Genomic DNA, 21,895 nt, shown 5'->3' with positions numbered 1-21,895 from the left:
TTTAAGTTAAAATACAGTCAAGATTAACAACACAGATAAAATACATCAAAAATATATGCTTTGTATCAATGTTATTTGTGTAATATTTGAAGGTTATATTGACTTCAATGGACACTTCACATTCATGTAATTATGGATGTACATACCTGCATAATTACATGAATGCATAATTGCAAGGCCAGTACAGAGTTAAAGAAGTTTCATCAGCACATGTAAATTAATTCTTCATTTCTCCGTACTATCATTTAACGTAAAACTTGCACCAGAAGAAGATAAAGATGATAATGGTTCTGCTGTCATTATCATCTTTTTCTTCTTCTGGTGTATACCTTCACTAGACTGTCTAACACAATTAACATTTCATGGTTTGAGTTTTTTTCTGATATTTTCCATTCAAATAGTTAATTAATTTTCTGTTGCCTTTCCATTTAAGTGACCATACCATCTTAGGCTTAGTTATATATATGTTATTGTTAAACTGTATGTTGCACAAGGCTTCATATAGCTGCAGTGCATACTGCACCAATTTGCACTTAAGCTTCTTTGTTCAATAGTTCATCTAAAAGAATTTTATGTTGTGTAGCATCTGTAAAATGTAATCATTACCAAGGATGAGTGGATGTAGTTTGAAAGTAAGAGTGATGAGAGAGTGTTCAAGTGTTTTAAATGCACCAGATGTGCAGGACATCTCAAAAGAATGAGAGAAAAGTGATAGAAGAACATAGAATAGGTGCAAAAAAGGTGAATTTTGGCAAAAAAAAAAAAGAGAGAGAAAGAGAGAATATGAATGAGTAAAAAGTGGCAAGAATAAAGACTTTAGCTGATTCTGATAATGAATAGGTAGTTGTAATGAGAGAAAGAGAAAGCTTATGCAGAATCATTCACAGGACAGAGCATGAACTTCACAGATTGGAGAAACATCTCGCAAGTGATACAGTTGCAAAGAGAAAGAAAGAGACATCAGGAAAGAGAAGGGAATGCTTGACTAAGTGAAAGAGGAAGCAAGGAGAGAATTTTTATGAAGATTCCATGATAAGAGGAATACTTGATGACAGCATGTCAAAATCATATTTCTCAGGTGCACAATAAAGCTATTAATCATGCTACTGGCCAAGACCTCTATAGATGTCAAGGTTATCATGGATGAGAAGTGCATATTAAAATTGTAATGCCATTGATATTACATTGAAATATATGATGGATTGAAATATATACAAAGCATATGAGGATGCGTATTTGATCCATAATGGCCGGTAAGGTGGTTAAGATCCAAAGAGGCGCTTATGAATTATCTGAAAGATGACAAGTGTGGTATGGTATGAGGGAATATTTGAAAGTTTTACTGATCATCATCAAATTCCTGACACGTATTCTCAGAGAGTGTACAGGATATTATTATCCTATACTACATGAAAAAGGTACACCATTACTAACTTCCTATTCATGTTTTTAATGTAATTAACGGTCTCTCTCTCTCTCTCTCTCTCTCTCTCTCTGATAATGATGGCCATGTAAAGTTGGATGAAATATATTGGAGTTTTTCAATAAATTCAATATAATTTTTGTTGTATGTGTAAGCCATGAAAGTTATTTTAATATTCCTATTGACAATCTTCCTTCAAATTAATCTAGTATCTGTCAAGACTCCAAGGTTATTAGACCTTATATTTCTAAAATAAAGAGCCAAAAGGCTTCATTTCAGTGATGCAAAATTATATAAATCAAGTGGATATTAAATCCAGCATTATTTCAAAGCCAAATTCATAAACTATGAAAGTTTCATACGAAATTTGAGAGTTTGCTTAAGAAAAATACACCTCTCCGACACTTTGAGTTCCTTAGTACTGAACGGGAGTTTTTGCTCTCTTAAAGTTTCTGCCTGGTCTCTGGGGAGAACCAACCAGTTCGAAACAATGGTCAGGCCAGTGAAAGCTTATTAAAATGGACCAGTAGAAGGCGAATATATGCAGGCTTGGGCAAGCAATCATGTCTCCTATAAGGACCATGCTAGGGCAACTCATAAATGCCGGCGAGTGTATTCCCATAAGCTCTCTGGTCAGATTTCATATGAAACTTTCATAGTTTCTGCATTTGGCTTTGAACTAATGCTGGATTTAATATCCAATTGATTTATATAACCTTATATTTCTGTCTTCTAAGGCACTTTTTAGTGTATTAATCTACCTCATCTTGGTATTCCTCTGGGTCTTTTTCCTGTTATCCTTGCAAAGAATACTTGCTTTGCTAACCTCTCTCATCCATCCTGTTTAGAGGTGACCATACCACCTGAAATTAGTTTTGCTAGCACATTTCTGAATGTTAACAATGGTAAGTTCTTTTCTAATTCCTTATTTTTAATGATAACACCAGATGCCATCTATTCACTCCCTTAAATCTTTCTTAGCACTCTCAGATCCATAAGTTAAAATTGGTTTGAACACTCTTGTATTATTGCTAGCTTAGTATTTTGGCCAATTTCTCTCTTATTCCATATAAATTTATTCATTTGGCATTCTACCATATCAGCTTTGCTTATACTGTTCTTTATTTCGATATTTAATTGTGATCTTACTAAAATTTGTGCTTCATATTTTTTATTGTTGATTTTCATGCCAAATTTATTACAGAAGTTGTTTAATTTAGTCAGCAATTTCTGCAGAGTTTTACTGGATTTGTTTAAAAGTATAACATCATTTACATATAGCAAACAGCTGAGATTAATATCTCCAATCTTGATATCGGGTTGGATGGACAACACAAAAGAGTTGGATGGACAACAAAAAGAACTTACCAACTTGAACTTACAATTACTGAAAGAAAGGACAAAAGGCCAAGTGGGATGGAGAGCCTTTGTTCACAGGATTGCCAAGAGTCAAAAACAACTGGATGGCACGTAACAACAACACTATTGGAGCTTTACTCCAATTATCTGGAATTCAACTTTTGACTAGGCATTCTGAATTATGTAGTGTAGTCATTGTAAAACTTTTATACCTCCATATTTGAGCATTTCTGGTCAAATACTTTCTACTTAAGCTGCCTTTACACATTTCAAGTTTTAGATAACTTTTTTTTGTTTGTTTGTTTGTTTCAAGTACTGATGTGTGTTCCTGATAGTATCCCTTTTGAGTGTTTTCTACCATTATGCTGTCACTGTTTGTTTATTTTAGCAAGTAATTACTCTAGTTTTATAGAATGTCTTCAGTTTTCATGTTGCCCTTATCACCTCAGATTCCTTTTATAGTACTCTTTTCTCCATTTCTAAGCGTTTTCAATAGTCTGTAATTTTACCACCTTCCTGATATTCATTTTCTATATTCTTTCCAAAGTATTTCCATGACTTTTGTTTAGCCAGAAAAACTTACCCAGTTTTTCCCTTTTTTATATTTTCTCTGAATTATCTAAAATCAGCAGTTAATTTACTTGCCAGCAACTTGCAATATGCTTTTTTCATTTCCTTGAGTTCTGATTGTTCTGTCCTGAAAGACAACTTCACCATATGCCTCTCTGTATGCTCGATGTTTTCTTGAGAGTTTGCCATTGAATCTCTAAGGTAGGTTGTTGTTTTCAAATTCTTTCATTTTGTTTTTAATACTCTTTGGGTATTTTAGACTACAGTTCACATCTGAAAGCCACTACACTTTGCTTTGCTTTAACACACTTTCTTACACACTCTTCTTTTCATTTTAAATTCGATTTTATCCTGCTGAAAACTAAATGGTGATCACTTCTGATTTCAAATCCTCTGTATGCTCTTGTATTCTGAACCAATGAGAGAACATCACTATCAACAATAACATAGTCGATGAGACTTTTCTTATTTCTTGCATCTTCTCTCCTGAACAGAAATCGAGAAAGTACTTCCCATTATTGTTTGCTTTGCTCTTTTCTCCAAATACAGTTGGTCTTTGTTGGAGATCCAACTTTTCCTTTTTCATTGTATCAGGTGCCTTTTCTAGTGCATCGAAAAATTTTTCAAATTTTTCATTAGAAGAACCTTCTGTGGAACGATAGGCTCGAAAAAGTTTCATTTTCCATTTACCCATTCTGATATTTGCTCACATCACTGTGCTTGATATTGCCTGCATTCAAGAAAATTATGCCATAAATGCCATAGCTACTCCTTTTCCATTATCATTATTGCCTGAATATAACATATTGTATTTGTTACTAGAAAGATGTCACAGTTTTTTTTTCTTTGTTTCAGTAATACCTATTATGTTGATCTGGTACTTATATAGTTCTTCTGTTAGTTCCATTTCTTTTCCATTGATGCTTCTTTATTATTTTGATTTTGCCAATGTTGTGTTGGAATTTGTTCCAGTTGTGGACTTTTTGCTATGTTGGGGATGTTGGTAGTGTTTCTAACCAGGCTGTTTGTATAAGATCTGGTATGGTTCCAAGGGTTCAGGAGAGGAAAAATAGTTTCATTGTGTAAAGAAGACCCAGGTAGGAAATTAGAGAATGATCAGTATTTCAGGGGGTAGTGGTTAGGGCATTGTGCTTGCAAGTTTTCTTGTGTCCCTTGCTCTTGCAACTTTTCGTATTACCTATTTTCATCCAGCTGGAGGATGGCAGTTCTACAATCTGATCATAATATGAGATGGTGCAAGCACAAGAAACTTTGTATACATCTGGGATAAGAGGGAAAAGAAGTTTTACTTTTCATTTTTGATGTTGCTCTCACCCACGAAAGATTATTTGCAAATCTATGGTATGTTTGGTACTGTGGCTTTGCTAAGGAGTTTTTCTTCCTCTATTATTTATCAATTTTATATATATTTTTGTATTTTTAATTAATTTTTTTTACATAGTCTGGAAACCCTGCTCTAGAGACCAAACATGGAACTTTTCTAAGCCGCTTCAGACCTAGTAAGTGGGATGATGGTTTCACACCGGGCAATGAAATTCGTCTCCTACCTAAAGACAATTACAGACATCCATGCCCACAGCAGAGTTCAAACCCACAGCCTTTTGGTTGGAGAGCAGGTACACTAACCACTCAGCCAACTAGGCTGGTCAGATAAGCGCTTCATACAAAGTTCAAACACAGTGCAGATATGGAAGAGTAATAGCAAACATAGTTTAAACCTTGTAATTAAAATGAAAAGCCAAACGGCTAGTTTTCTGGCAACTTAATAGATATTAAAGGGATAAAAATCCTATGTTGTTATATAGCCAGTAAGTGAAACTCAAGATCGAGAACCACGATCTATGAGTTTCAATGGCGAAAAACTATCGGCGAAGGCAATTCGAAGCAAAGGTGGAGCAAGCTCCCTCTCTATTCTTGATATTCTCTCATAATGTAAAACACAGCTCCTATGAGACCTCAAAAAAGGTTGAAACTGGTCTGGGTAGTGACCTCTCCTCATAATGTAATGACAGTATTACATCTCATAAGAGCTGTGTTTTACATTATGAGAGAATATCAAGAATAGTGAGGGATCTTGCTCCACCTTTGCTTCGAATTGCCTTCACCGATAGTTTTTCGGCATTGAAACTCATAGATCGTAGTTCTCGATCTTGAGTTTCACTTACTGGCTATATAACAACATAGGATTTTTATCCCTTTAATATAGTTTACACCTTGTTTTACATTGAGCCATCTTCTGTATAATGTTCCATTTACACCATATAATTGTAGCATTTTAAACAACTTCTCTTCTGATGCTTTGCCATTGCCTTTTCCAGACTTCTTCCTTGCTGAATCTAAAGTTCTTTGCTGTAAATACCAACTTCCTTCATTCCTTTCTCTCTTGAGCTCTTCCAGTCCAGCCCATTATTCCCATCTGAGCTAAGTCTTTTTGGATATTATCCTCTCATTGCTGCCATGGTCTTACTCTAGGTTACTTTCAATATCATGGATCTTGGCTATTTTCGTTGTCTTTTTATTGCTGATTTTCATACCTAATTATTACATCAGTTATTCAATTTAGTCAGGGAATCTTACAGACTAGTGCTGGATTTATTTAGAAGTATAACATCATTCACATTTAGTAAAGAGCTGAGATTAACATCTCCAATTTTGATATCAGGTTTAATACCACTTTTGAGTGTTTTCTGCCTCCATGCTATCACTGCTTGTTTGATTTAGCAATTTTTCAAAGTTTACTCCATACTTCAAAAATATCTTTATCGGAAGTTTTTATGTCTCCTTTATCATCTCTAATCTCTTTTACCATACTCTTTCCTCCATTTCTGAGCTTTTTCAATAGCCTAAAGAATATTTTACCACCTTCCTGATATTTATTTTCTGTGTTCTTACCAAAGTCTTCCCTGTCTTTTATTTAGCTAATTTTGCACAGTGCTTTGATTTCTTACATTTTCTCTGTATTCGCTAAGATCATAAGCTGACTTACTTTCCAGGAACTTTCAATATGCTTTCTTCTTGTCCTTGACTGCTGCTTTAACTTCCTGAGTTCACCATGGAGTTCTGGTTTTTCTCTCTTTGATGATTATCTCACCACATATCCCCTCAGATTTGAGTCAGAGTTTTCTTTAGGGTTTGCCACTAAATCTCCAAGGTCTGGTTCTTCTTTTCAAACTGTTTCAGTGTTTCTTGAATAATGTGTGTATATTTAGTCTACAATTCACATCTGATAGCTGTTCAATTTTGATTCATTTCTAAACTTTGTTAAACTCCCTTCTTTCAAATATTACATTAAATTTTATCCTGCTAAACACTAAATGGTGATCACTTCTTATTTCAAATCCTCTATATACGCTTGTGTCCTGAACTGTAAAATGTCGCTGTTGACAATAACATAGTCACTGAGATATTTCTTATTACTTGCATCTTCTCTCCATGTGAATTGTGTACATTTTTATGTTATTACATAGTATTAGTAATTACTAGTTCATGTCCTGAACAGAAATCTAGCAGATACTTACCATTATTATTATTAGCTTTGCTCTTTTCTACAGATTTTCCCAAAACATTTCTATATATCTGGCAATCATTTCCTTCACTGTTTAGATCTCCAAGGACCACCTTTTTGCTTTTTTGTTTTGTCAGCTGCCTTCTCTAATGCCTCAAAAAATTGCTCCACTTTTTCCTTAGTAGGAGCTTCTATAGGACCATAAGCATAAATAAGTCTCATTGTCCAGTTCCCGATTCTTATATTTGTCCACATCACTCTACTTGATGAGAAATGCATTATCAGAGCTAATCTCAGGTGGTATGGTCACTTAAACAGAATGGGAGAGGAAAGATTAGCAAAACAAGTGTTCTCTGACAGGTTGGCAGGAAAAAGACCCAGAGGAAGACCAGGATATAGGTGGATTGATATAAAAAGTGCCTTAGAAGATAGAAATATAAGATCTGATAATGTTGGAGTTTTGACAGGTAACAGATTGATTTGGAAGAAGATTGTAGATAGGAAGTTAGTAATGATGTAATTTTTTCATGTAGTACTATTATATCCTGTACCCCTTGAGGGTATATATCAGGAATTTGATGATGATGATGCTACTTGATATTACCTGCTATTCAAGAATATTATCCTCATGTTAAGTGTTAATATTATATCTACTCCCTCTTTTCCCTGATTGTTATTTCCTGATATAACATATAAATGAAACAAGCAGTGATGACAGCACAGTGATAAAAAACACTGACCAGGCATGCAGTCAGGAATACATATCCATACTTGAAGTAGAAAAAGCCATCAAAGGCTTGAAATGTGGAAAGGCAGCAGGAGTAGATGATATTCGACCAGAAATGCTGAAGTATGGTGGTATAAGAGTCTTACAGTGGCTGCACTGCATAGTTCAGAAAGCCTGGACAGAGGGACGAATTCCCGATGATTGGAGTAGAGCTCTCATAGTACTTATATATAAAAAGGGAAATAAAACTGAATGTGAGAATTACAGAGGTATTTCCCTACTGAGTGTTCCTGGCAAGATCTATGCAAGTATACTTGAGAAATGGTTGAGAAGAATTGTGGAAGAAAAGCTTGGTGAAGAACAAGCTGGATTCAGGCCAAATAGAGGCTGTCAGGATCAGATCTTCACTTTACGACAAATAGTCGAGAAAGCATGGGAATATAACAAAGATCTGTATTTAAGTTTTGTCGATTTGGAAAAGGCATATGACAAGGTGCCAAGAGAGAAGCTATTCAATACGCTGCAGTTATATGGTGTCAATGGGGCATTATATCAAGCAATACTTAGTCTTTATTTGAGTTGTGAGTCAGCAGTTAGAATTGAAGGAAGTACAGGAAGATGGTTTAATGTTAAATCTGGTGTGAGAGAAAGATGTACATTATCCCCTCTGTTATTCATTATCTATATGGATCACATTATGAAGGAATGTGGTATTAAACCTGATATCAAAATTGGAGATGTTAATGTCAGCTCTTTGCTTTATGCGGATGATGTTATACTTCTAAATAAATCCGCTACAAGTCTGCAAGATTCTCTGACTAAATTGAATAGCTGTTGTAATAGATATGGTATGAAGGTCAGCAATAAAAAGACAAAGACAATGAAAATAGGCAGAATCATTGAAAATGTCAACTGTGTTGTGAATGGAGAACCTGTGGAACAAGTAAAACATTTCAGCTACTTAGGCACAATTTTTACTGAAGATGGTAAACTAAATATAGAAATAGACAACAGAATCAGCAAAGCTGGTATCGTGGGAAGTCAATTGAATAAATTCATATGGAATAAGAAAGAAATTAGTCAGAACACTAAATTAGCTGTATGCAAGACAGTGTTCAAACCAATTTTAACTTATGGATCTGAGAGCTGGGTCAGAAGTAAAACACTTGACCAAAGACTAGAGACTGCAGATATGAGAGTCCTGAGAAAGATTAGAGGCATGAACAGATGGCATCAATGGCAATATCATATTAAAAATGAGGATATTAGGAAAGAACTTGACATTGTCAGCATCCAGGAATGCGTTAGCAGAGCTAATCTCAGATGGTATGGTCACTTAAATAGAATGGGAGAGGAAAGATTAGCAAAACAAGTGTTCTCTGCCAGGTTGGCAGGAAAACGAACCAGAGGAAGACCAAGATATAGGTGGATTGATATGGTACAAAGTTCCTTAGACGATAGAAATATAAGATCTGATAATGTTGGAGTCTTGACAAGTAAGAGACTGATTTGGAGGAAAATTGTAGATAGGAAGTTAGTAATGATGTAATTTTTTCATGTAGTACTGTCAGATCCTGTACACCCCTTGAGGGTACATGGCAGGAATTTGATGATGATGATGATGACATATTGTATTTGTTGCTTAGAAAGCTCTCACCTGTTTTCTTTGTTTCGGTAACATCTGTTATATTGATCTATTACTTATCCAATTATTTTGCTAGTTCCATTATTTTTCCAATGATGCTTCTTATGTTGATAGTGCCAATCTTGATCTCTGATCATGTTGAGTTGGGGTTTGTTCTAGTAGCTGACTTTTCACTGTTCACCTTAGTTTCCTGGCAAAAACAATGGTGTCCTTGTTTATCAATTTGCCAAATGCTCTGGTTGGTTCTCCACATTCCCCAAATTATCACGTGAAGATCTCCTCCCAGTTATCCAGCCTTGATCCTTAAGCATCCTGATACTGAGTGAACAAGCCAATGCTTGTTCACTCAGTATCAGGTCAGAAGCCCTGGTTGGTTCTCCACATTCCAAAAAGGCCATATTAAGGAGGTCTCCTTTCAGTTATCCAGCCTTGACCCTTAAACACCCTGATACTTCTTATATTCGTAAGATTTCTCAAGGATTATCAAAGTGAAAATCTGATCCTGACAACTCATATTTGGCCTGAAACCAGCTTGTTCAAGTTTCTCTTTAACAATTTTTTATGGTTTCTTAAGTATGCCTGTGTAAATCTTACCTGAACACTTAATAGAAAAATTCTTCTGTAATTTTCAGTTTTCATTATAATACTCATCTGTAAAAAGTGGAAGGAAAACATTCAGTTTTCCTTTCACTTTTTTACAGATGAGTATTATGAAAGGATATGCTCCAATTATTTAATTCTACTAATTCTTCTTTTTAAACTTTCTAAGTTTACGCAGTGCAGCCACTGGTAATATTTTATATCTTTTTATTGAGCATTTCTAGTTAAATATCATCTACTCTGCCTTTCCACATTTCAGATTTATGATGGCTTTTCTATCTCAAGTCTTACTGTTATGTACTCCTGATTGCATTCCCCTTGAATATCCTACCACCATTCTTTTGCTTCTTGTTGCATTTAAGTCTTACAAGTAATTAATCCAAACATCAGATATATCTTTTCTTCAGTTTTTATGTCACCTTTATCATCTTTAATTCCTTTTATATTACTCTTTCCTCCATTTCTGAGCTTTACAGTAGTTTTCAGAACATTTATCTTCTGTATTCTTACCAGTCATAATGTGCACAAATTCAAATTGAAAGAAGACACAAGAAATAAGAAGAAGAACCTTATTTGCCAAGTTATTGTTGTTAGTGATATCATCATGTCAATTCAGGACACAGGTATACAGAGATTTGGTATAAGAAGTAATCACCATTTTGTTTTAAACAGGATAAAAATGAAAAGAAAAATATTTTGTTTCATTTTTACCCTGTTTAAAAGTTATGCAGCTTTCAGAAGTGAAATGTAGGCTTAAATATACAATTATTATTCAAGAAAAAAACAAAACCTTGGAGATCCATTGTCAATCTCAAAAAAACACTGATTGATTCAGCCAAGAAGATGAGGTTATTTACAAGGATATGAAAGTCTGAAATTCATGGTATACTTAAGACGTCAGATCTATTTCTGGAAAAGAGGAAACATATTGAAAACTCTAGCAAGTAAGTAGCAGATGCCCTGAGAGAATTCAGAGAATGATGTTAAGCTGTGGCTAAACAAAAGTCATAGGAAAACTTAGGTAAGGATATAGAAGAAAAATATCAAGAAGCAAACAAAATAAGAAGATGCAAGAAATAAGAAAAACCTTATATCCTGGATGCTGTACAGAAAAAAAAAATGCTAGTAATAGAATGAATGCTGTAAAAGCAATCCTCTCTTTTTCTACTTCTTGAGATAGAAAAAGCCCATCAGATACTTGAAATCTGGAAAGGCAACAACTGCTTTGCATAATTCAGAAGTATTTGGTTAGAAGGTGCGAATTCCAGATAATTGGATAGAGGCTCTCATTGTACCCATATATGGAACGGGAAATAAAATGTCAGAATTAAATCGGAATTTTCCTGTTGTGTGTTCAAAATATGATTTATGTAAGCATACTTGTGAAGAGGCTGAGAAAAATTATAGAAAAGAAACTTGCAGAGAAGCATGCAAAGTTCAGGTAGAATTGGGTTCAGGAAGATTAGATTTTTGCTTGAATACAAATAGTTGACAAGTCTTGGTTATAAAGGATCTGCATTTAAGTTTTGTAGCCCTGGAAAAGCAATATAACAAGAGAAAAGCTGTTCATAATACTATGGTTATAAAAAAAATTATTACATGAAAGTCAGCATATACTAAATATGTTAGCATTTATTTCATTTTATCGGGGAATCTTGATGGCTTGTGCCAGATTTATCTACGAGTATAACATCTCCTCCTGTACACCCCCATGATAATACATATCAGGAATTTGATGATGATGACATCATCTCCATAAAGTACAGAGCTGAGATTAAATCTCCAATTCTGATATTGGTTCTAAAACCTCTTTTTTCATAATGATGTATATAAATAATAGTGCAGAATAATGTGAACCAAATTTACATTAAACTGGAACAACATTTGATCCAGTTTTTCATGACGAATTACAATAGAAATATATACTATTCATCATGATAATTGTGGAAATAAGTATATTGGATTAATCACATTAATATAAACTAAAATAATTATCTGACATTTCAATCTTCATATTAAGGTCATTTGAGTATATTTATATGTACAAAGAGACAAGCTACTCCCAATCCTTACAGTATGCCAAAGTATTGCTGATTTTGCCGGCTGTTAACACTCATGTTGTTGTTTAATGGAGAAAACGTACATCTTAAAATAATAATTAATTAAGTTTATTTAGCTAATTAGATTATAAGCCATCTGCACAGTTAGCCTAGTGGTTATGTGCTTTGCAACCATATGCCTGGGAAAGGAGTGTCCTGGTTCGATTCCTGTCGCCGACATGAGGAGCTTAAGGATCTTTCTCAGACATGGTCAAGTTTGCCGGTCTTGGGCATGGACAACAGGGTTTTTCTCCCCAGTTTTTCTGGGGGTTTTCCTTCCGGAACCAGGCAAACCGGGATGCTTAGGGCTAGTCACCTTATCCTTGAGACAGGTATGACTTGGAAGGGCTTAAGATAGCTCTGTAATAAGCCAATAGGCCTAATACATAGAAGGGAGAAGAAGATTATAAGCCAATGTTTCTCCATGGTCACCAAGATATCTTAATCATCACAAGAAAGGCAAACACAGAGTGATTTCAGCAAGCTGCCTCCTACAATCTTAACTGGTGTCATCTATGAATGCAATGGTGGTATCTTGCTGAACATCTCACACTGATGACCTCCCAAGTTTTGGGCAATGTGATGCAGCTAAATTGTTTAGGTTAAGAGAATTTTATAGTGCTGTGGCAAATTTCAGGAACACTTTCTCTGATCTGTATCTGTTACTATATAGGAGGGAGGTTCCCCCCCCATTGGATCCAGTGATTTGTACCCATGGCATGGTCCACTTTGGAATGGCTGTAGTGCAGATGACAGACATATTTTCTGTGCTCTTCTTGGGCAATATCAGCAGTTCTTCTTGTTTGTCCAAGGTATTTAAGTTTTCAGGAGCAAGGAATATCGTAGACTAAAATGATCTAGATGGTTAAGTGGATCTTTAAGTGAGTGGATAAGGGTAACTAATTCTTGGTATGGCCTGAAAGAGGTCTGTATGTTATACCTTTTAAGAATGCACACAATTTTTTCTGTGGTGTCCTGGATGTTGGGGATAGCAATGGATTTTAGGTGGGGTTGGATTTTTGAGAGTGGGTGGAGGGCTCTGTTGATTTTGTGAAAGGGGAGAGAAAGCCATTGGCTAAAAACATGTCCTGAATGTGATTGAATTCATTGGAGAGGTGTCTGTGATCTGTTAGCTAAGGTTTTGATAACACCATACTGCTGGGAGGAGGAGTAGTGTGATAAGTGATATACCTTTCAGTGTGGATAGGATTTCTGTAGACAGAAAAGGATGAGATTCATTGAGGAGCTGGGTCACTAGTGTCAAGGAAGGGCTGATGGTTACTGATTTCCTTCTCAGTGTGAAATGAGTCCTCAGATGTTAGTTGTTATTGTATGCTAAAAATGTTTCCAACATATCCCACCATGTGGCCAAATGGAAAAGATGTTGCCAATAGCATATTGTGGCATTGAGAGGGACAGAGTTCTAGGTTGTATTTTTAAAATGATCTACGAAAAAATTGGCAATGGGGGTGGGACACATGTACACTGTATTCTATCTTTCACACTTGGTCTTTGTTTGCCTTTGGATTAGTGTACTTGCATGCATGTGCTTAACAAATGTCTTTGTGCCCATGATAGATGCCTTAGTAACCAAAGTGAAATATTGGTGTAATAATCTAATTAGCTAAACATATTTATTTAATTATTATCTCTAGATGTGTGTTTATTCCACTAAACATCAGTGTGAGTAGTGTCTAAGCATCTATACCAAATAATCTGTGATGTTGTGCAGCTTAGTTTAGCATTATGATTTTTTTAATGTTTTGTTACTTGTTGTTAATGTTAATTAGTATTCATTTTGTGTTAACCTTGGCACAGTCATATTTGCTCCTTCATATATTCGTTATGTAGGGTTAGGGAATGGATTATCCTTGACCATCATTTAATTTGTGAAATTAAAAATAATTTCATAAAATTTGCGAAATTATCTGGATGGTCCTTTTCCCTAGAGCTACTATCTGAGCATATTTCTTCAAATCCATCATGAATTGTATATTCTAAATAAGTATAGATCTAAATGACTTAACTTTCTTCTGAAATTTTATATAAAATGCAAAAACTTCATTTTCAGAGGTTTGCATCATTGGAATGCATAGTATTGTAAGCCTATAATGCAGAGATGATTAGTTTCTTAAATATGCTCATTAATGTGTAGCATAAGCCAGAATATAATGTATTTTGTTGTTTGCTGCCATTTTGTGCAAAAATGAAAAATAATATACTCATATTCAGAGCTGCAGCATTTAGATAAGTCACTGCCTTACATGAATGCCACAGGTACCCTCCATTTTTCAGTAATTTATGTGCATCCTACCCAGTAATGGTTGTAAGTTTATTGTACATTAGAAATATGTTAGGTTAAAGGTTAGATAATCTAAAAAAACCTGTTACAGAGATCAAACCAAAAACTCTTTCAGGCAGCTTCAGGTGTCTGCTAAACAGGGCTGTTGTCTCACACCAGGTAATGCAAATCATCTACCATCAGAAGATATTCACATGGCATTCTTCATACCACACTAGAATTCAAATCCACAGTTGATTGGAAAACAGACTACCCACTCTCATTCAGCAAGGCAGGCTGGCTGTGGGTGTAGGCCAATTTTGTGAGAAGAAACTGCAATACAGTATTGTGATTTCAGCACCAAAGCAAGATTTATGACTACTTATTGGAGATTGGAATGCAAAAGTGGGAGAGACTGAGGAACAAGGAATAACAGGTCATTTTGGTTTAGGTATTCATAACACTGCAAGGAAGAGACTAGTTGAGTTTTGTGCAGAGAATTCTTTGTTTGTTGCTAACACCAACTTTAAACAGCACAAAAGGAGATTGTACATATGGATATCACCTGATGGACAACACAGAAATCAAATTGAATATATACTTGGACAAAGAAGATGGAGAAGTGCAATTCAGTCTGTCAAGACTTTTCCAGGTGCAGACTGTGGAACAGACCATGAATTATTAGTGACTACGATACATGTGAAACTACAGAAACTGAAAACAACACAAATGTCCATCAGATATGATCTTGGAAACATACCAATTGAATACAATATTAGCATACAGAACAGATTCAACACTCAATTTGTGCGAAAGAAAACCAGATGAACTATGGGAAGAGATTAAAGATATAATTAAAACAGAAGCAAAGAAGAATATTCCAAGAGTTTGTAAGAAGAAGTTCAAATGGCTGTCAGAAGATGCCATCAAAACTGCTCAGGAAAGGAGGAAAATGAAGGCCACAGGAAATTTGCAGGAAGTACGGCATTTGAATGCAGTAATGACAAGTCAGAAGAGACGAGGAGAAAAACTTTAACCAGGAATGCCAACAAATAGAAGACCAAAACAAGAAAGGAAAAACAAGAGATCTTTTCAAAAAGATTACCTTGGCACTAAAATGTTTAGTGCCAAGGTGACAATATTGAAAAGTAAACACAAAGGATATCTATAGAAGTTGCAGACATCAAAGAAAGATGGAAAGAGTATACAGAAGCCCTTTACAGAAAGGACTCCAAAATTACTGAGAAATTTGAAGAGTAGGATTATACACAGGAGCCAGTACCACTGGAGAGTGAAGTGAGGTGAGCACTGCAAAGCTATCCAGTAAGAAAGCACGAAGGAGATGGAATACTCATTGAGCTGCTCAAAGCCTTGGGAGAAGAGGCAGTTAAAATTTTAACACCTCTATGTCAGCGAATTTGGATCACAACTATATGGCCTAGGGAATGGAAAAAATCAGTTTATATACCTTTATTGAAGAAAGGCGATGCAAGAGAGTCAGAAAATTACAGAACTATAGCACTAATTTCTCATGCAAGTAAAGTCTTATTTAAGATCATTCAGAAAAGACTAGAACCATTCATGAAGAGAGAAATGCCAATGAACAGACAGGATTTTGAAAAGGCAGAGGAACAAGAGATCAAATCGCCAATGTGAGATGGATGACAGAAAGAGCACAGGAATATCACAAGAATGTCTACCTTTGTTTCCTTAACTATAGCAAGCTTTTGACTCTGTAGATCATGTGAAACTGTGGAATGTGTTAAGAACAATGGGAGTCCCAGAGCATTTCATTATCCTTCTGAGGAATCTTGATTATGAACAAGAAGCTACTGTCCAAACAGATCTTGGAGAAACTGAGTATTTCACAATAGGTAAAGGGGTGAGACAAGGATGTATTTTATCTCTGTACCTGTTTAACTTGTACAGCGAATACATTTTAAGAATGGTAGGGCTTGGTGGAAGAAGTATTAATAATTTGAGGTATGCAGATGATACCATCTTGCTAGCAGAATGCAAAGAAGATTTAAAGGAACTTATATTATGAAAGTTAAAGAAGAAAGTGCTAAATATGGTCTTAAACTTAACCTCAAAAAAGTCAAAGGTTATGGCAACATGTGAACTTAATGATTTTGAAGTAGATGGGGAGAAAATGGAAGCAGTTAACAATTTTGTGTTCCTAGGATCTCGAATTGATAAAGATGGTTATTGTACCAAAAAAGTTAGAAGATTATTACTCGGAAAAAAAAAAGCAATGACAAATTTAAGCAAGATCTTTAAAGATAAAGATATTAGCCTCACTACAAAAATCAGAATCGCAAAAGCAATGGTATTCCCTTTTGGTGCTGTATGGATGTGAAAGTTGGACCCTGAGAAAGAGTGAAAGAAGGAAGATAGATGCATTTGAATTATGGGTTTGGAGATGCTTACTAAGAATACCATAGACTGCAAAGCAAATCAATAAATCAGTGATAGACAGAATAAAGCCAGATTGTTCCCTTGAAGCTATGATCATCAAGTAAAAATTGTCATACTTCGGACATATTATGCAAGCAAATGACAGTCTGGAGAAGATGATGATGCTTGCTAAAGTTGATGGAAGCAGGAGAAGAGGAAGACCAAGAATTAGATGGGTGGATGGAGTTAAAGAAGCAACTGGAGTGCGCTTGAAAGTTCTGAATGACATGGTCAGGGACAGATCGGAATGGAGAGTGTATGTTTGTGGAGTCGCCAGGAGTCTGAAACGACTCGATGGATCATAACACACACACATTGTGATTGCTATAATTTCCCAATATGTGTTAAGAATTCTGGCCTATTGTGTCCTTATGATCTCATTTAAGTGGGGGGTTTTTTGAGAATTTAGCTGTAAATGAAGTAACAGAATTAACATCATTAAGGTTTTTTTTTTATTATTATTATTATTATTATTATTTTCAGGATGCTAAAGGAAATCAAAATGTTTCAATGGCCATAGAAAATCCTCATAAATATGTAATGAAACCACAAAGAGAAGGTGGAGGTAAGTTTAAATCTTCATTTATAAATATAAATTTTTGTTGATGGTATGATATTGGACAATATGTGTGCACATAATTTCAGAATAAATAATTGAAAAAATATTGCTAAATGAGTAAATGTGATATTGATTTTATTTTTAAGAAATTCGTGTAATTAGTTTGTCAAAGGCTTTTTTTCCCTGCATGGTTAATATTACATTACATCCAACATGAGGCTCTTGTTTAACCACCCAACTGACCATATGGATCAAATAAGTCAAAAATATATTCTTCGTATCCATATAATTTTTTCTATAATATTCAAAGGTTATATTGACTTCAACGGAAACTTCACATCAATGTAATTGTGGATCTATATACATGTCCGAACCAGTATGGAGGTTAAAACTACCCCAGAAAATATAATAGCAAGAGGCTATATTTTGATTCCTTACAGCAGATTATTAATGTTTAAATTGCAGTATATATATCATGTGTTTTTACCATCATCAAAGGAACATTCGTAACAGAACTGAAGATAGGTATCATTAGAGTTAAGACACCTGAATGAAAAGAAGTCGTGATTGCAGAATTGCAGAATACTATGTCAGCATAATTTAAGAAGATTAGCCCTAGTCCTCATAATAAGTATAAAATGGTTTATTGCTTTATGCTTATTATCAGTATACGTATTATATTGATTTATTCTAAATCTTTGAAATCCTATGTAGCTGCAAACTTTCTTACTACAGTCACTTATCCACGGCGATTTTCACCTAAAGGTGAATGACTGGTCCCATACAGAAATGGCAGGGTTCCCCCCCCCCCTGGAAACTCAGGATTCTCATCCCACAAAACAGGCAAACCAGCCATTAGAACACATGCATTAATAGACATGATACACTGGCCTCGTAGCCTGAGTTGCTTAGGACATAAATCCAAATTAAATCAAACTTAGCTATAGTCAGAAATATCCAAATGATATCATTGACTGCATCTTCCATATAAACAATAAATATGGGTTTATAAGACATGTTAAGAGGTAAAATATATCTCAAACACATTCTGAAACATCCACCCAAAGGACTCTTGCTATCCACAATTCTTTGAATGCAGTGCACCGTCCATTCCCAAGCTATCTTCATTCTAATGAGATGCTTCACCTACAAAACTGGAAAAGTAAACCTCATCACATACACCGGCAGGATCAACAGTCAACTGTGTTTACACTGTTATCCTCAATTAGAAATGTAAGTCCCACCACTAGCCTCTTCCTTCTTTTTTCCTTCATAGTACTGAGCAGGAATAAGAATCATAGGGAACCTCTTGATCCAGAACCTGAAGTTGAAAAACCTCCTAATGCTTACTGCTGAAAACCCTCAAAGCAATGTCAAGGTGCAAGTCATTATAAAAGCTTTTCCAGATATCACTTCACCTCAAGGAATTTCAGTTATTTCTGGAAACATTCAGCAACTCATCTTTCAACTTGTCATCTGAAGCCTCACCACCACTTTTTCCTGCAAATTCCTCCCTCCCCCAAAAAAATGCCACCTCCTCATCTCCGTCCATCCGTCCAATCTCACCTGTTGTAAATGCATTCATACAGTGGAGGTTATTGCACATCTAGCAAGTACTTTTATCAGAGCTTTTCATCTGAAGGTGAGTTAACTGATCTCATATGATGGTAGCAGGGTTTCTCCTCCTGAAAAGTTGGTTTTTCATCCCACAAAACTGGCCATAAGAACACATGCAATTAATAGCATAATACACTATCCTTTTAGCCTGAGTTGTTTCAGCCTTAAAATCACTGTGATTTACAGTGATTCCAATTCTAACTCAGAGAATTGGATCTTTGTCTCTTCTTCAACATCCCAGGCACCTTGGAATATGCACATCTGACATGTCCTGCAACAAGGTGCATATCACCTGTGTCCTTGGCACTGCCTATAGCACCTGCAGATACACAGTCAAGGAGACTAGTGGTATGTACTACGTGCATATAATAGACACAGAATATGTAACTTCCTTGTCTCCATAATCTATAACTTCTACCTTAAACACACACAAGAGAGAATCAGTACCCATCAGTCAGAGAGATGGAGCATCACCTCATGTGGAACTCGCACAGAAGACTACAGCTTCCTTTGAATATCACTATCAGGAAACAGGAACTTTAGTCAGATTTAATGAAGAGTGAAACCCAGTATCCCTGTCTGTATTGGAGAACACAGTGCACTTCATATAGTTGAAAGTGGTGTTGAAATGTAATGTTTATTCCATTACAAAAAAAGACCAATTCTTTCTTCCATTATTATCCTGAATCGTATCCATTCTATTTTATGTTTTAATAATCTTTTTTTTTTTCATAATGCATATTTTGCAGTGGGAGGGGGATGTTTGTTTCCATTGAATTGAAATGTATATTTTACTAAGTTTAATTAATAAAACCTACCTACTACATAATAACCTACACTTAATCAGAGATCTCATCAGCATTGAAAACACTGAAAATGAAAAACTAGCACTGATCATCTCAGCTTTGATCAAGAAAAAGCCTTTGGAAAGTAGAATATAAAATGCTTTCAGAAGTTCCTGCAAGCATTTGGATACAGACCTTTCAGAGGCCTGAACACTTGAATATAACTGGGACAAGTAAAGGACAAAAATACTAAGGCATTCACCTCAACAACATCTAAATTTATAACATGCTCAACTGGGCAGAGCTTCTGAAGACAGATATTAGATTACAGCAATTTCTTTGCTATAATCTTCAACCAGATGAAATGCAAATGCATTCTGGCACTTCTTCAAAGTACTAATCCCTCCTCCTCCTCAAAGACTTTCCTATTTAATCCAAATGGCAGTTATATGTTTCTAATGGAACAAAACCAACTGGAAAACTACTTCCTCAGCACTCTATAAGACAATCAACAAGAGAGACCAGAGTCTGGTCAAAGCAAAGATCTCTTTTTTCTCTCTCTCTCTCGACATACTTTAGCTCAACCTGCTGAACCCATGTAGCTCTACACTTCTGTTACATTTTGTCATTAGCACCTCTTATATCTAGATGTTTAGTGCATAAATAACAAATCCACTTGATTTAATCAATAAACAAAAAACAAATAGTGTTTTGTTTATTGATTAATTGTTGTTGTTATTATTATTATATGGGCATCTCTATGAAGTTTTAAGACATGCTGCGCACCATTTTTCACTATTATTCATACAGTACTTTTTCAGTCAAAGCATTTGTGAATGATTCTGGCAACCCATTTTCTGCCTGTTCATTCTAGGCAAAAATTCTAGTTGTCTCTCTCTCACCAAACACATTCTTATGCAATCTCTAGATATGTTCTCTTCTTCTCATTCTTGAAAAATTTCTTCTGCATCAGTCTTATAAAGCTGCTATGTGCAACCACACACCTTCACCCTGTCCTTATAGGTAGCATTCTGTATACCATTACCATTTTGGAATGATGAGATGGTGAAGAGTATCCAGAACACATTGACAGGATCACTATCTTGTGTGGTCAACATTTAAGTGATCCTTTGAGCTATTTTCATCACTTTCTTTTACAATATTATTATTATTTACTAAAACCTTATTAAATGGACCAATAAAAGGTGAATATATAGATGCTGGGATGGCACTTATGTCTTCTATATGGGCCATGCTAGGGCAACTTGTAAATGCCAACAAGTGTATCCCTGTAAGCTCTCTGGTCAACTTCTTTATGAAACTTTTATAGTTCCGACATTCGGCTTTGAAATAATGCTGGATTTAATATCCACTTGATTTATATAATTGTGCTTTGCAGAAATTAAGCCCTTTAGCTCCTTATTTTCATCTGGACTTCTGTGCCCAATTATGGGTACCAGGGTTTTTTCGTGATGGGGAGGAAGTGGAGAGGGTCCAAAGACGAGTGACCAAGATGATAGCAGGTCTGTGGAATGAACCTTATGAGAATAGGTTGAGGACTTGTGGGTTGCAGAAATTGGACGATAGGCGAAGGAGGGGTGATATGATTGAGACATTCAAATTACTGAAGGGTTTTTATAAGATTAATCCAGAAGATATTTTTGAAAATATGACTGGTGGTGGGAGGACTAGGGGCCATGCATGGGAGCTGGGCAAGAGCGTGGTTGACAAGGGTGTTAGAGCTAGGTTTTTTACTTGGAGAGTGGTGAATGAGTGGAATAAGCTTCCAGAGTCTGTTGTGGGTGCTACGACCGTGAATGAGTTCAAGGCAAGATATGATAGATACTGTGTGAATGTTGAATAGTTGTTCCAGACATGATGTTAGGGCCTCCCTCGATGAGTCTGTCGACTCCTTGGAGTTTCCCGGAACAATAATAATAATAATAAAATTTTAGTAAATACTTTATGCACCGAGAGTTCACGTACGAAAAATACACCTCTCTGACATTTCGAGTTCCTTAGTACTGAATGAAAGTTTTTGCCTGATCTCTGAAAAGAACCAATCAGTTCAAAACAGCTGTCAGGCCAGTGAAACCTTATCAAAATGGACCAATAAAAGGTGAATATATTGATGCTTGGGCAGTGCCAATGTCTTCTATATGGTCCATGCTAGGGCAACTTGTAAATGCCAGCGATTGTATTCCTGTAAGCTCTCTGGTCAATATATATATATATATATATATATAT

At 35.4% G+C, this 21,895-nt stretch overlaps 1 protein-coding gene across 1 annotated transcript in view; it reads left to right on the top strand.

Annotated features, from left to right (window-relative positions):
• Positions 1-21,895, top strand: part of LOC150096928 (glutathione synthetase-like) — a 183,713-nt gene that overhangs the window by 121,536 nt on the left and 40,282 nt on the right. The window contains exon 10 of the mRNA XM_090408052.1: positions 17,171-17,252. Within this exon, the coding sequence (XP_090264178.1) occupies positions 17,171-17,252 (82 nt within the window). The remainder of the gene's footprint in view (positions 1-17,170; positions 17,253-21,895) is intronic.

This window comes from Typopeltis vanoorti, chromosome 18 (genome assembly GCF_054136105.1).
Source record: "Typopeltis vanoorti isolate ZY-2024b chromosome 18, IOZ_Tvanoo_1.0, whole genome shotgun sequence".
Lineage (NCBI taxonomy): Eukaryota > Metazoa > Arthropoda > Arachnida > Uropygi > Thelyphonidae > Typopeltis > Typopeltis vanoorti.
This window is presented reverse-complemented; position numbering and strand designations above follow the sequence as displayed.